This window comes from Harmonia axyridis, chromosome 3 (genome assembly GCF_914767665.1).
Source record: "Harmonia axyridis chromosome 3, icHarAxyr1.1, whole genome shotgun sequence".
In the NCBI taxonomy this organism is placed as follows: Eukaryota; Metazoa; Arthropoda; class Insecta; order Coleoptera; family Coccinellidae; genus Harmonia; species Harmonia axyridis.
In genome coordinates, this window is record NC_059503.1 from 22,910,893 (window position 1) to 22,927,997 (window position 17,105).

The window sequence follows — 17,105 nt, forward strand, 5'->3', positions numbered from 1 at the left end:
TTCTGAAAGCTTTTCTTTTTGTCCATCAGCCAACACCAAGATTATAACTGTGTGATATTGCAAAGCCATTATTCAAATAATTAGCTGAAGGTCATGCGCCACATCGAAGACACCGTAATTTGGAGGGTGTGAGGAGGTAACTCCAATATGGGGGATTTTTGGTGCATAAAATCAACCATGGAAACTTCCTTTGAAGTTTTGTTACTACTAACCCTCAAAGCCTGCATATTATATTATAATGAACATTCAAGAATACACAATATCTTTACAAACTAAAATTTATTTTTTCAACTTTATATACATAGGTAATTCAAAAAAGTTCGATTCAATGAACACTAATTACTTATCAAATCATCAACCTTATAATAGATTTTTCAGTAGCTAGTTACAATTGTAGAAGATATGGAATATAATATTTACAAATTATTTAATATTCTAGTAAATTTTACCAGGCTTCGATAATTAAAATCATTTACTGAATAAGTACAAAATCAAGGCAGAAACATCCGCATCTCAAATTCAATCACATTGTATATATTGAAAACAAATGTTGTGATCTTAACAATAAATAAAAATGTTTTTGGATGAATTGTGAACTTTGGACAGTTTAAAAAAAAAAAAGTTGAAAATAAATAGAAAAAAGCCTATCTCGTTAAACTTTTGTGACGATCGCCAGATCCCTGTTCTTCAAGTCTCTGATTCAAAGGGATTTTATCGAAGAATGGGTGGGTTAAGGCTTGCCTTAGAGTTATCCTCTGAGATGGTTCATATTCTAACATTTTTGAAATAAGGTCAAACAACTGGTTATGCTCAGGATCATCGCACTGTTTATATCTCTGTAAAAAAAGTTTAGTTTTAACAAAAAGAAATGAATTATGACTGTTAATGTATCAACCTCTAGTTGGATGTAAAGCTGCATTCTCACAATAGAGCATGAACAAATTTCACAATAAATTATATCAGTGAACCACAAAAGGGTTCAAAAACTATTGTTCGTTTGTGAGTAAACGTCTGAACACTCCATTACTATTTTTTGATTGTCTACCATGATCAAAATAATTTGTTTTTCAATCACCAAATTAAATAATACGAAATTAGAAAACCAAACTAAGGTTCATATTGAAACAGTCAAAGATGAAGAAGTGGTCACTCGCTTATAAGCCTCTAGAAGCTTTCAACTCATTTATTTCTATAAATGATTGTAAATATTTCAATTTTCCCTTCTAATGAACTCGAAAACAAAAAACCGTAAAAATCATGATTTTCTTTATTTCTAGAAGACGAGAAATAAACTTAGCTCAATTAGCTATCCATCTAATAATAATATCTAGATACGCTTCTAAATCATCCCACATTCTACTTTAACAAGCTAATTCAAAACAAAAAACTTACCAGCAGAGGTTTGCAATTGTCTCTGACATAACGACCTGCCGAACTTTTTTCATCCCATTCTAATTTGCCTTTATAGAAATATTTAGTCTTTGTAGTCCTAGCCATTCTGTAAAGAAAGATTCATTACAACAACTGAATTTGAAAAAAATATTCGATAGCTTACCTCACTGGAATTTCACCTAAAATACGTTGCATCATAGCCAAATGCTCCCTATTGTCATGCGTTTGGAATAATGTAATTCCAAGGTACAGCTCAAACAAAATGCAACCAATGGACCAAACATCACAAGGCTGTGCCCATCCTAACTCTGAAATGAGCAATACATTAACATTTGAAATTTCTAAAGAATATTAATTCCTATATTACCTAATATCACTTCAGGTGCTCTGTAATGACGTGTAGAAACTATTGTACTGTGATGTTCATGATCAAATGTTGCACTTCCAAAGTCTATTAACCGAACATCTGTGCTCAGTACTTTTTTCACTTGTCTTTTCTGGAAAATAAAAAAAATTCTGATTTTTGAGCATTTTCATATACATAATTTAGTATAAACATAATCGATGATCTATTTTGAGAATCCCAAGCAGATTGGTAAAGATAATACACAAAATATTTGGAAAAAAAAAAACCTCAATACAGATCCCTGTATGAGAGTACATATATTGGATAGATGATAGTATAATCACACCTAATAAAGAAATATTGAAAAAAGGAAAAATAATTAACAAATGAACTTCTAAGTGAATTTGGAAAACATATATGATATATTCCTGAGATCAAATCTGATAATGTCGTTAATAGGCATTTTATGAGATTGTTGGCAAATTAAAATTCTAAATTATTTCCTCTCAATAATAAAAATAATACAATTGCTAAGATATGGAACATAGTACTAAAATGGATGGGCTATTCTATATTATGGATGAAGAAGTAATTCCTTTCATTTACTAATGGTAATTTTATCACAATAGAAAACACTATGTTCTTGCACATAAGTATATTTACTACCAACATTTATGTGCAAAGGTTATGAGTTACATTTGAATCATAACATAAGACACCGATATGAAAAATGGGCAGGAGGAATATGACAAATTTAACAAAAAAATTCAAACAGAAGTTAGGGTTTATTGATGATTTTGAACCGATCGAGACACCATTGTACTGGATAGGAGTCCTCTACAAGAAGATGATAAATTTAATTGAAAATGATATTTTCATTGCACTCCTCTTTAAATGAAAGAAATAAATAAAAGAACCCATACACCTTGAGTGAAAATCTGTATATACAGAACTTTTTTCATAGATTGTAATTTAATATTCTTACTTACTTTTTTGTTGTTGAATACAAGTTCATAATCAGAATCGACAAACAATATATTTTCTGGTTTGAGATCAGTGTGTGTCAGTTTGTTGTCATGTAAAAACATCACTGAGAAACACAATTGATAGCCAATGTGCCGCACCTGTTCCAAGGGGTAAGGTTGGTAGTTGTTATCTTTCTGCAATGGAGAAACAAATCATCAGCTTCTTATTAATAATAATGACAAAACAAACACGTTTTATTTTCATACTTTGATATCCAAGCAGCTGGCCAAGAATCACATTATCTAATGCTATAAATAGTTAAGTAGCAAAACTATATAAATAGCCAGTTGTATAAAACGTATTATAAGGAGTTCAAGGCAACAGTGATTTCTGTGGTATACTCACCAAAAAATCAAAAACACTTAGCCCCAGCATCTCAAAGGCTATACACATATGTCCATGGAAATTAAACCAGTCCAACATTTTGACACATAGGCTGTAAAAAAATAAAAATTGATAGCTTTCCTCAACTATACAAAAAATAATAATTTGAAATTAAGCCATACTAATTGAAAGAATTCAACTCACTGGACACCATCCGGATCTTTTTCAGCCAACTCTTCAAGTACATTGATTTCCAACTTAGCTGCTTCCCTATATTTCTCTACATTTTTGATTATTTTCAAGGCAATAAAGTGATCCCTAAAATTAAAAAGAAAATTAAAGATCAAATATCTAGGATTAAATTAAAACATAAATACAAATTTGATTATTATTAAATATTTGATCCATTTTATTTGATCAAACAATTTACTTTTTATAGAAGTAGCAATTTGAATGAGAACAGGCACTATATTATGATTAGTTAGTTATTCGTGAATATGAAGAACTATGTAGATATATTCATGAATTCCAAGATAAAATCAATTTGACCAATATATTAAAATTGTAGTTTACCTATCAACATCTTTCACTTTGACTACTTTTCCAAAGGTGCCTTCTCCCAATGTTCCAAGAATTTTATCTGAAAAAATGACAACAAAAATGTTAGGATGAAAAAACATAGAGACTGAAGCAATTGAATAAATGTCAAAGACTTAAAAATAAATTACAATGAAACAAGTAACTATATAAATTTCAATTGCTTCAGTTCATAACTAAAAAAACCAATTTAACTTGAGGGCATGCAAATTTAATTCTTAACAATTTTGTCAATTAATACTAAATATTTTTTTCTAACAATAAATTTAAGGCCTACTTAATTAACTTTCTCAATAATACATGAAAACCAAGAATATCTTTTGTGAAAATTTGGAGCGGGGCTCTGATATATCAATATTAGTCCCCTGCTGAAAAGAGAGGTATTATATTATAATAATAACTGGAAGGGAATATTGTTTATGGGAGTTGTGAAAGACTTAGCCAATTTCTAAATAACAAAGTGTAGTATTCACGAACATCGTTCTTGAAGGATGTCTCCCGTTCTGTAAATGAGGTGACCTTCCTCGTCATCTTCAATAGAGGGTGCTCGTGAGCTCTGCGATCACAATTCCAACAGGTTGCAGATGTTGTGGACAGTCAGGTAAAGCACAGTGCCGACAGGATGGTCATCGTTTGATGGTTCATCATTTGATTGGGAGGAAAGCATCACAGTCATCATCGTCATCAGCATCAACATCATCATCATCATCAGGAAGATATCATCCAACAGTCATCATTCCAATGCCAATACAATGGAGATGTGTGTGGCCCGATAAGCAGACAGAGGAAAGGGCAAACGGATTGCCAAATCAACAATCATTCTCTTTAATGGCGCAATTATTTGCACCAGAAAAAACAGTTCAAGGTATATATAAGGGAGAAGGACAATGGTAGATCTAAAGGTAGCATATAACGCATTCAATAAATTGAACAGATTATTCTTTGGAAGTTACTGCCATCCCTGAATATACATACCTTTCTCTGTAGAGTTTGAGTATTGCATAATAAAAAAAAAAATAGAAAGCAATGGTTCCAATCTTAATTAAATTAAAAGTGAATCTTTAAGGAAACAAATTTAAAGATAATCTATTTTCATTTGTAGAGAAAATCGTATATATGCCTGGTAGAATATATAAAAATTTAAACTTTACAGCAGATAGTAATTGGTCAAGAACGGAATGAAAATTTAATTTGTATGGTGTTGGTATGTTTAAAAAGAACAAAGGTTCACTCAGAAATGAATTGCGATATTTTGTGGAGCATTTTAGTATATAGTAGCTAGTAGACGATATATCAATGAAAACATGTTGAACAAAAAACTCGACTGGAATTTTATTCAATACAAAACTTTTAACGGGGTGTTGTATTTGAAATATGACTGCTGATGTAGTCAACTCTAGATTACACTTTACATACATTTTTGTAAAAAAAAAATGCGATTAAAGATCAATTGATGTCTCCCAAATATATTTTAGAATAGAGCTTATTATATTATTATTTATTGGCCGATACTCTTTAGATGAAGAGAAATGGAATTTGTATTATTGTTGGTTCTTCATTGCATGAACACTGAAAATTTGAAGGTAAGTATTTGAATTCTTATTGTTGAATTAAAATTAAATAATTTCTTGGTTTTCTTATATTAATATCAACTGTGTTGAACAATGAGAATCTAAGGGATATTTCTTCTTCGAAACTATGTAATTAGAGTACTTTCTAAAAAGACTACTTTTTGTAATTAGACTACTTGAACGACTCCCTATATTCGATTTGTAATTTGACAACCTACAAAATTCTGAATAACTTCTACTTACACCACCTATTGTTTCTTGTGTACTTCCAACCATCTAGCCAATGCATTATTCGCCGGTGAAGGTGAGTTTGTAGTATGGAATTGATTCGTTGTTTGATAGAGCTCACTGGAGTTTCAGTAGGAGTTTGTAACTCCCCATCCGCAGATATAAAAGTTTCTTTCGATGATGCAGAATTTTTTTCGTTGCAATTTTTTCCGCATCTAAGATAGCAAGTAGGGACACAAGAACTACGTGGATCAGGAATTTTATCAGAAACGCTCTTATTGCCTACAGCATCTTCAGAAGATTGAACTGAATTAGAAGAAGCGCCGTTCTCTTCAGGTTCAGAAGTTAATTCATTACAATTTGGGGAAGGTACTTCCGATTTTGATAGAGAAGAAGCAATATTTTGTTCAGACTCGGGTTTGGATTCGGTAAGTGCATTTGTAGTAGATGTACCAGAATTGGATTCAATGCCATAGTCTTTTATTTCGTCAGAAGGTTCATTAAAACCAACTAAAGGAGTTTCACTAGATATTTCAAAAGGATTGGAAATAGTTTTAACTTCGGAGGTTTGTGAAGAACTTTGATAGATGGTGTTTTTATTACGGCGAGAAATAACTTTTTTTGGTTCTGGGGTACTGGTGAAGATTTCGGTATGCTTCCGCTTTCCACTCTTTTCAAGATCGGTTGATCCATTTAAGTCAATTTTTCTCACTTTAATATATGTGTGCGTCCTCTTCAAAGAAGAAATACTACTAGATGTAGTAACACTAGATGTTCGAGGTGAAAAATGTTTGGAATTGTTCTTTGAAATCAAAAAGGTGTTGAGCCTCTTTATACCAAGTGGCTTCGATGAGGAACTGCAATAGCTTTTGGATGAAGAAATGAGTGTTTTTTGAAAGTTTTTTCTAGAAGAAAATGAAGAACTTCCAATAGGAAGAGCCTTTGCTTTGAAACCTGAGAGATAGGGAGAATTGGTGGATTTATTTAACCTAGAAACAGGGACCTTTTCAACAACTTTCTTAGTACACCGAGTTGAACGATGCCCCATTTTGAGATCGGATCCAATTGATGTAGAAAATGAGGATTTTTCAAGAATACTTTTAGAAGAATTAAATGAACGATTTGTCATTTCAGCATTACTGTTGAAACATTTCGCCCTGCGTGTTGGATCATAGGTACTCTCGGGTTTTCCTCTTTTAGATAAGATCGTCCTAGTCACAACTTTCTCAGAAGAAGAAAATGAACTACTTATTACAGAAACTGACATTTCAGTTCTGTTAGATTTGCCTGGCATAGTGAATGTTTTTTTATCAACTTTTGTATTAAAAGAACGAGAGGAAATACTAGACATTTTCGAAATACTACACTTAGAAACCGATTTTACATTGGTACCTAGTTTATATAAGGATTTTCCTATATTTCGTGGCGTATAGGGGGAATTTCGATAATTAGTTCTACGAAAACAAGCAGAATTATTTGCTTTTTTAGAAATGTTGAGTTTAGATTTAGTTGATCTTTCTTCCAAAGATTTAATCATCCAAGACAAGTCAATCGTTGGAATCGAGGTTGGACCTGATACACGAGATTTTCTGGTTTTAATGAGAGTGGGACTAGGGGTTAGAGAAACCATCGACACATTTTCGATGTCAGACGTTGAAACTCCTTTAGAAAAAACCGGGATACGCGACTTGAATTCCGCGTTTACCTCACATCCAGAAACGTCTGGTTTCGATATATCGGAAACCATTTTTCACCACAAATTTCACCAAACTTTTGCGAATCTACCACCAAAATATTCTTCACTCAAGACCATAACGGCACTACTGTTCGGAACAAAACTAAATTTGACTATTCAACGTCCGATTCAAAATACGGTTTCACCTCAAAGTGGTAGCAGGGGGGAGGGGGGTAAGCTTTACCTGTAGTTGTCAACAAATGCAAATGACATTTCCTAAAATTTATGTTATCTTACCGATCTTATCGGTGACTAATGAATGTGTTTTTGAAAACGAAGGATTGCCCACATTAGGCATAAATATCATACTTATTGGCCAATTGCCTTAAAATCTGCCTCAAAATACTTATTAGCTTTCGTTTATCATTTATAAAAAGCCATTAATCTTTGACCGCCTATAAAATTATGGTTAAAGAGCAAAACATTCGTTTTATTCAAATATGATCTGAATATTCAGGTAATGCATCGGTTGAAGAACGATTATTCATTTTGGAAAACTTCGATCAATATACGCCCGACCGAATTCTAGACGTTCTGATGAGATGATCATCAATGCGAATTTCAAAGAATCCCGAACTGCAGCAAAAGCCCGAGTAAGAGGCACTTATCAAAAATTTTTTTTATATGCTCAATTTTTGAGTAAGTTTATTATTTTTGGTGTATTGACAAGTCCTACATATTTCTTTTGTCCCAGAGGAAATGAAGTGGAAAAAATTAAAATGATAAACATGTATACTGGGTTTTTTCATGTTTCAAGAAATTATTTTATGTTATATTATATTCATTACAAACCGAAATAATTCTTAGACGAATTTGGTAAATTAATGTTAGAATTAGTTATTTCGTTTTGTTTTGAATGTAACAACAATCCTATAGAAAAATCCAGGAATTCATTTAGAGCTTCTAAAATGGAATTATTTACATACTTCATACATTTAAAAACCGTTTGAAGTATTGGTGTTTATTTTTTGAATGGATATAAAATAAATCTGTTGAGGGTGTCTCCCTGTTACCTCGAATAATCCTCACGAATTATCTGAATCAATGAAAAATGAATGATTAAATCACGGGATTCGAATCTAGAAATGAAATTTTCAGTTGGCGATTATTAAAACAGGACTATCTATATATTAGGAAAAATGAATTTCTTTTTAGTACTAATATATCATTGTTATAATTTTCAGATCATGTTGTATAATTTTAAAGATGTCATTTTGTGTCTTGATTTCAAGTTGTCAATAGTCACACATCGAATGGTCGATTTGGATTGTTTCGAAGAAATGATCGAAATGGAAGACATTTGTATCTTTTCGACCGTTATTTAATCCCTACAATAACCAAAATTTAATCTCATGGAGATTAGAAACTTTTTTCCTGGAACGAACTCGAAAGGTTCATGAAATAATACCAAAAACGAAGAACGTACCTGGAATATTTTGAAATAATATTCGGAAATGTCATTGATATTCTTCTTATTGTTACCGTTCAACAGTAATGACTCTTATATTTATGATTTCTGAGGTGATTTAGTTTCGCTTGAATATTCGTAAAATTCCCTGAAGCTCATTAACCAACAACAAATATTGACTAAGAATATTTTCGTATTGTATAAATGTTTCACAAAATCTCCCAATTCATTAGGGCTGATAAAGAACATTTAGTTTTCGAACCAACACATCAACAAATAAGATTCATTTATAGTATCTATTTGATTTTTATATTCCATTAGAATTCAATGTTTCTACCGATAAATTAGTTGTGATCTATCAAGTTATAATTATTCCTCAATTATGGAGAAAATATTAGGTAAATTAACCTCAAATAGTATGATCTTGTGAGTTTATATTTATTGAAAACATCTTTAAAAGAACCTATCTCAATTGAAAATGAAAATCACTAGGAACCTGAAGACCTCATTGTCCAAAAGATATATAAGGTGTCTCAAATGTAGATATTAAGTGAATCGATTGAAACTAAAGGTCACAATTCATCGACAAATATCTATTAATCATTGAAGAACATAATTCAGGAATTTATTGTATTGTTTTAATGATCAATAGATATGTCTAAGTAATTGTATTGAGGTTTTCTCTTTTGCCTGATGGAGAATCATGCAAACTATAAATAAATAAGGAAGGAAAGAATATTCATATCAAGAAGAACAATGGACCATACGATATTGCATCTTTTTCAAAACCAAACACTCTAAGAAACTTTAAATGTTAAATTTATTTCTCCAGAAGAAAAAGTGCACCTTTCAACGAATTTTGTTAATATATATGTAGTTCAAAATTCTGATTTTTTTTAATACATAGTTCAAAATTCTTAGTTATTGCAAGAGCATGCGGCTAACTGAAACCTCGAAATGAAATACAAAAATTTTCGAAAATTTTATCTTTCAATTGAATGGAGATTTTATATCCGCAGTGTTCGGAATTTCGCTAACTTTTCTATAAGAACGTTTACTACAACTTCTTGAAAACTTAGACAATTCAGTGGCGTGTAGGACGTGAAGAATTATAAAATAAAACCGTAACTAACTAATCAGAATTTCAGATCTTAGCATATATGTATGTCATATCATATTGGTATATTTGTTGCAATAGTAATTTCAGCATATTCATAATCTCAATATCTCTCCATATATTTTAACTATTTTGCCAATAAAGCATTAATCGAATTAACTGAACTCAATTTTGTTCATTTATAAGTGTAATTCTGATGAACTGTGAATTGATAGAGTTCCAATTTGTATAAACAGTTTGATGGATTAGTTTTACGAAATTCGTTTTCATATTGGTATTTTTTTTACTTAGTTGAATCAGATTTATAATCATCCTGTATTTATTATCATTGAATTGGTAATTTTCTGGATTTGGATATATTATTGATATATAAATATAAATGAAAACAATTTCAGAAGTGTCAAAAGGAAGCAATTCCAGATTTAGGAAAAGATAATCAAAAAGTTCATAATTCACACGTTCAAAAGAACTCAAATTAATTTGATCGAATCTCAAAATGTGCACACCCATTGGCAGAGAATGTTCATTTTAATAATCTCTTTTTATGTATGTTGTTTCATCCCGAAACTCCTAGGTCTGCGTGAGGCCTCTCAGAAGATTAGAGCTTGTGCGAGTTAGGAGAATGATTTAAGACATTCAACGAGGAAATAATAAACCGTAGTGTGAAATTTGTAATGTTTTTTTGTTTCATTTTGGAGATCCACTAATATACACTTTTTTTTTGAGACACCTTTCATATAAAAAATCCCGCAGAATACGAATTCACCTATCAGGACTTACACAATGGTAACGATGGTTAAGTCGTAAGCGGCACTCTGTGTTAGTGACGGAAACCGGGCTTTTGAGGGATGAAGAAACCACACACTTGAACCACGTTACTTACAACCGACGTAGACAACTTATGATGGTAATATTTCTGAGCCACCGACGTGGTGGTAGTGGTCGTGGTACCCTGAACGGATGCCGGACCCAGAGAGTTTTTCTTCTGGGCGGTGGAAGAAGAGGACGACGCAACAGGCGGTTCGAGACGATTATAGAAATCGTCTAGCGCGGAATACTTCTTGATCAAACTCTGTATCTCCTTCCTCTTGGCCTCCCTTTCGGACAGGGCGCCGTCTTGCACCTGAGCATTCTCCTCGACCTTGGTCGGTTTGGGCGCGTGGGTTGCTACATGGACTGGCACAGGTTTTTCTCCGGTCAGGGGTATCTCCACAGGGCACAATTTCAAGTTTCCGGTATTCTTACGTTCGTTGACTTCGCTGATGCCGCTCCGGTGGGGTTTCGAGGACTTCCTTGGTCTGAGTTCGGAATGATTTGATCTGTGACGTACCCTGTAGGCCGAATCTCGGTCCAAGTACGAATAAGGTGGTTCTGGATACTGTTGCTGTCGCCATTGGTTGTTATAATGGGAATTACGCGATTCCCCCCGGTACGGGGTCTTCTCCCTTTGCACCTTGCTGACGTAGGGGTAAGCCTTCTCCGTCAACAAGACGTTGGCCGTGGTCGAGCTCTTGCTCAACGTCCTACCGCTCACCGGACCGTCAGGCTTCTCGGAATACCTCTTCTTATTGTTGTAGATCTTGTCGAGCACATTGGAATATTTGTCCTCCAAACGACTTCTGGTCTGACCGAAGTTCGGCACGACCGTCGTGCTCTTGCTGGTGGTGAGAGGGTGGCCGCCGAAGAAAGGGTTTTGAGGGTAGCCGTTGTTGTTGTTGTTGCTCTTGGTGTCATGGCTGCCGGAAGCAGCGTCCGCCGAAGCCGAAGGGCCGCGCACACGTGTCGTCAACTTTTGCAACAAACTGGTGCACGATTCGCTCAGCAGCTGGGCGACACTGGTGGTCGAGGAGCGCGAATATCGCGTCCTCCTTGCGGTCGCCGAATTGTTGTTCGTCAGATGGGGATTATTGTTCGCCATGAAATCATCGGTACGGCGATTGTTCGCATTCGCGCGGAATTCGCTGAAGCCGTTGTTGTTGGGATTATTATTAGAACGGGGGGTCCACGACTTCTGGCTGGCGTAGTCGCGGACTCTGCCGTCCGAAGGACGGTGGGAACGGAAGGACGCAAAGTCAGGACCGTACATCGAGGCTCGGCATAGCCGCGAAGGGCGCGTCGGATTATCGAAGGGCGCGCACACAAAGACAACGCGATTATCAATCGAAAAAACTCGACCAAACTCTACATCGGCCTGCCAAACACTAACGGTACTAAAAATACCCGATTTTAAAGAGCTCGCGAGTCTAGCGTTCTCATAACTCTCTCTCCCTCTACGTCGCGGGATATATGCCGCGGTGCGGTGTTAAAATAAGGTGGGTGAATACCGACGGTCTTTCCGAGTCGATCGGTCGCGCCAATTTCAAAAATAAAAAGCGGTCAAGTGTGCGTCGCGATTAGAAACGGCGCTTAGGTTACACTACGACGGCAGGGGGCCGGATTGCAACAACGCAATTCTGTTAGAAATATCTGCAATGAATGAAATCGGGATACTTCCACTTAATGAACTGTAGTAGTTTCCATTTTATTTCTGTTCGGCCCACGGGTATATTTGATAGTGACACAATTATTTCGGAAAAGGGGGGAAACGCATCATACTTCGGTACTCTCTAGTAGATATCATATTATATTATATCAATTCAATCTTTGAAATATTATCAGAAAAAAAAACGGAAAATTCAAAACTTTCCTCAACACTTCCTGAAGATGGATAAATCGAATTATAAAAAAAAACGCAAATTTCATACTATTGTTTATTATTTCCCCATAAAACTTCCCAATTCATAAAAAAAAAATTATAGAAAATATGAGATCACATTGGACTTGAACCCAGGTTCTCCGCGTCAAAGGTTGGTACGGTAACCACATACAGGGTATTCCTGAATTGAAGGTACAAATGGAAGCGGGAGGTTCCTTGGATAATTTTAGGAAAATATATTGTATAAACATATAAACGCTTTGTTTTCGAGATACAAGGTCTTTCTTATAATCCTACCTTTTTATACGATTATACGTATCCCCCTTATCCCCCCCTTGGGTACGCCACTGGTGTAGGTATTCTAAGGTCGTTTCTAAATCTTGTATCGAAATTATGATTATACCCATTATTCGTAATTTTTTTTTGTTCTTGTGCACATATACACCACACTCGATTATATATAGACCGGGAAGTGTGGCAATTGAAAATTTTTTAAATAGGTCTCGGCATGATGTCAATCGGTTAACTCCTGTCATTACTCTACTAGCACGTTACATGTTTTCAATTACATGTCTATGTGTTTCTGAAATGATATTTTTAAATTTGTTTCCTTGATTTTTGGTTCGAAAATTCATGGATCATAAATTAGGATGATTAATGGGTTAGCAATTAATTTTTTAACCCAATTTTATGCAAAAAGTTCCTATAGTTCCCTAGAAATTATCTTAACTTATTCAATTTTATTCAATTTAAATTAAATTAAAAAGTTTTTCCTCGAACAATGTCGAAAGATTCATTATTAAAAATAAAAAAACCAAATTTAAAAAAATTATCTATGTTTCAATTATTGTTTTAAGAACATTAGAAATGTTATTCTTAAAATAACGATTTTAGGGGATCAGTTTAAGAAAGAGAAAATGAATTTCAATCAATTAAATCCATGTTAACTAATAACTAAAGCAAAAACTTGAAATTAAGGGATGTTAGAAATATCATGCTTAAAATAAAAACGTTTGTTATTGAAAAAAGTTAAATGAAATGACATTCCAGCATGAAATCATGGAATTTCCCATTCATGAAATCATTCATATTTTTGATTCGCCGCATGGAATTAGATGATAAAGGCATAATAATATTGAAATCGAACCCGCAAGTGAAACGTGTAGACTTATCGACTCCGTTGATTGATAACCTCAAAGAACATAGATACACATCCGATAGAAACGAATGCACACCAACCTTAAGAAGCTTATAAATTTTCCTGGCAAAACTGGAATAGCGAAACTTAAAACCGGCCCTCTTGACGTCGGCCTCGAATTGCATGAATTTCATCTCGCGTCGAAATTCAGGTGTAAGAAAACAAACCTAAGGAGAGCAGCATCGATTGGACGAAGCCATCGTACGATAAGCGACACCGATTAAGACTGTTCACAATATGAACCACGGGTGCTATTCATAAATATTTACAGTATTTGTTATAATTTTAAGAGATAATGTTTTAAATATAGACATAATGCGTCACTTTCTTCCTGAATGGGCCGAGCGTCAAGACGGTAGCATAAATTAATTGCACAACAGTGGCAACAGTTCCTATGTGATGAAGAGATAAACTTTCATAGGTACAATAATATTCTTCGCTTCAATAAGGAAAAGCCTCATTTAAAATATTTTCATGACTCTTCATTCATCCTATAAACACTTCAAAATTTTCTACAAATCTATTCCAGAAACGCTGCCAATTTTTATGCTTTATTATTTCCTCCTATCTAACATAACATATATCGTAGAAAAAACTAATCATAAACATTATTTTGCGAAATAATTATATTCCAATTTCGAATCGAATTTCCGAAATTTAGTAACTGAAACATTGAGAAATGCAGATTATAAATATTATATTTTTTAGAACCGAAATTTAATTGATCGCTTTTCAGCTTATAACATTGAAAGATTGATTTCTCAAACTGGGAATATTAGTGTAGCAAATTTCATGTATCTTGGCCAAAAAAATTTTACACCTCGATTTTCCTACTTTAACATCAAAATCTGAAAAAAAAATTCGTACCCTCAGAGGGGGAAGACCTTGTCTTTTTTCCGATTTCCATGACAGGTGAGGGGTGTAGCAATAGCTCGTTTTGAAGATCTTATCGCAGATCTATTTCGCTTCGAAATATTCATGGATAACGAAATGACAAATAATATAGTACTGATGATCTACGAAAATAGTATATTAAGTATCGAGAACGGTAAGGGCATTTTACCGATCGGAGACAATAGCTTAGAGGAGCGCAGCGACGACTCCAATTCACTTATTGTCTGAGATCGGTAATCCTTGACGTTCGAAATACAGCGTTTTTTGCACGATAGACACACTTTTTTACTTAAACTACAAAATAATTATCAAAAATATTAAAATAATCATTCGTGGCTTTAATGTCAATGCTGTGTAGGAATATAAAAGTATTTCCATCAGCAATTGTAATAATTGTACATTTTCAATATTGAATGAATTGAATTCTAATTGTTGGTGAATTATTTCATTATTTCAATGAATGTGCATTATTTCAATGAATATTTAGTCATTCTCAGAACAAACAGCGTAACTTACTAAAGTCCTATCGTGCAAAAAGGAAAAAAACATAATTTTCGTAAGCCTATTTCAAAACTTTACCAAAATAATCATTAGTTTTTTCAATGAGGAAATAATAAAACAGACTCAAAATTGGAACTGTTACTTCATGCTACAAATTTTATTGTTTATAGAAAAAGATTTTTCTTTTTACCTGAAAATTGATTTAATTTCAATTAAACATTTTTTTTTTTGCAATAACGATCTTGTAGAATCATTCGAGAAAATAGAATGTATAATAACAGTAAATGCTTAAGTTGATTTTGCCAGATGAGAAAATCAAACAATCCGCTATAAAGCTGGCGACTTTATTAATCATAAATTCCTGATCGTGTGAAAATGCGAATGTCGACTGACGGGAAATGGTCTATTTTTGAAACTGCACGAATCGAAATATCCATTTCGGAATAATCTAACTTATATCAGAACCAGAGGAAGTCCGTGGGAAAATATGAGACGTTTTCTAACGAGAAATAACGATATGGGGGTTACAGTGTTGTCTGTGTACATTAAAAATAGCGATTTCACACAAGGCGTAGCTACATTTTGAGAGGAAAAACGTTCGCTAACGTACTAAATTTAGAAATATCCTGATTCACTCGCCACACATCGCCAAGTTAAGTGAGTCAATCAATTGTTATTCGAGAATTACGAAAGATCCTGACCAAAGGAAGATGTTGGGCAATACCCTTCTGGCTATGATTTGTTCGAGAATAACAAACAATGGAAATGCCAAGAAGTTTTCATAGATACAAGACATAGAGGGGATTCGCGGTTCTCAAGAAAAATGTAATGGCTCAAAATTATCCACTCCGATTTTCTTCTTCCTCAAAGAATACCCAGAATCATTCAGAAATGCGGATTATTGCATAATAGAAATGAGGAAATTACTGACGCGAAGTGGAGCTTGTGAGCGCACGTTCACTCATACGCCAATTGCGCATCTCGATCGAATCAGTGGTTTAAAATTTAACAGAAAAACAAAATTTCGAACGGCCACATTTACGGAATCCCTTAACGGATTTTGCTAATCATAGAACTTAAACGCATCATTCAAGAATTGTTCTGTTTACGGACGGGCGGCCAGAATCAAATTTGAGGACGCGTTCGTCCTGGATAAAATCATATCCGGCTCTAAATAAAAAAAAAATTTGGTCTGAAAAAAAATTCAACGCACTGAACTTGCTGGTATTTTTTGCGTATAGAATGTATATTTTACATCAAGTTCGAAACTATTACTGTAGTACTGAATATTAATTAAGCATCTCCTTCCCCGTACACGTATTCACTAACTTTTTGCCTCAATTTCGAGAAATATTTTCATTCAATCGAGCGCTTTTTTAGCCGTTAAAATGCATGGATCAGGTTCTGAACGTGATGAAGTATTGCAGTGTAGAAACCGATGGTTTTCGCAAATAATGAAGGGAAATTAACCATTTTCTCCAAATCCAACGTAGAAGATGGAGTAAGTGTCAGTTGAACCAAAATTGAAAGATATGAAATTATGAATTGCGTAAAATTCTAGATTTTATTGATCTCTAAAGCCCGTTACCATGGACGATACTCCGTACTTGAGATCGTCTTAAATACGGATATACAATAGATAATTGAAATGAGACAGTTAAAAAAAAAATGAAAAAATTCATTCGTCAGAGAAATTTTTCAATCAGTAAGACTGCAAGATTCAAATTGCGCGCCATGTCAGCTGTCATGATATATCTATAGTTGACGAACATTAAGTGTCACAGCTTATAGCAAAATGCATAACTTGTAGCAAAGGTATTGTTATTGGTGTTAATCTAAGGTCCTTCAGCCTTATTGGTAATATTAAATTGAAACATCTTTCAAGTATTCCAGACTCGCATCACATTCTTAATATCTATAATAACAATAATCCGAAAGAACCAAATATTTTTAAATGATCTGCTCATACATGGTATGATCAATTTGCTTTAATATACAAAAGGAAAATTTTCAGTTCAAATACTGTTTCGTCCACATTACGCTCTATATTTTGATAGTGCGATCCCCAATTTA

General features: G+C 33.7%; 1 protein-coding gene across 1 annotated transcript; it reads right to left on the minus strand.

Moving 5' to 3' along the window:
* Positions 1 to 262: 262 nt before the first annotated feature.
* On the minus strand, positions 263 to 12,723 carry LOC123674706 (dual specificity protein kinase CLK1). The gene is made up of 10 exons (XM_045609693.1): positions 10,628 to 12,723; positions 4,163 to 4,241; positions 3,662 to 3,728; positions 3,293 to 3,406; positions 3,110 to 3,200; positions 2,728 to 2,898; positions 1,760 to 1,889; positions 1,556 to 1,700; positions 1,393 to 1,498; positions 263 to 836 (listed from the first exon to the last, which is right to left on the minus strand). Exons 1-10 carry the CDS (start codon positions 11,828 to 11,830, stop codon positions 645 to 647), a joined length of 2,298 nt encoding a protein of 765 aa, XP_045465649.1. The 5' UTR covers positions 11,831 to 12,723; the 3' UTR covers positions 263 to 644.
* Between the last annotated feature and the right edge of the window lie 4,382 nt (positions 12,724 to 17,105).

What these genes read in the sequence shown, in the direction of transcription:
- LOC123674706 (XM_045609693.1), bottom strand. Translation starts at nt 11,830, where the DNA reads ATGTACGGTCCTGACTTTGCGTCCTTCCGTTCCCACCGTCCTTCGGAC. An exon ending in AAAGTGAAAGATGTTGATAG is followed by an intron (nt 3,407 to 3,661) that starts GTAAACTACAAT and finishes TTTTAATTTTAG; the next exon opens with GGATCACTTTATTGCCTTGA. An exon ending in AAAGATCCGGATGGTGTCCA is followed by an intron (nt 3,201 to 3,292) that starts GTGAGTTGAATT and finishes ATTTTTTTACAG; the next exon opens with CCTATGTGTCAAAATGTTGG.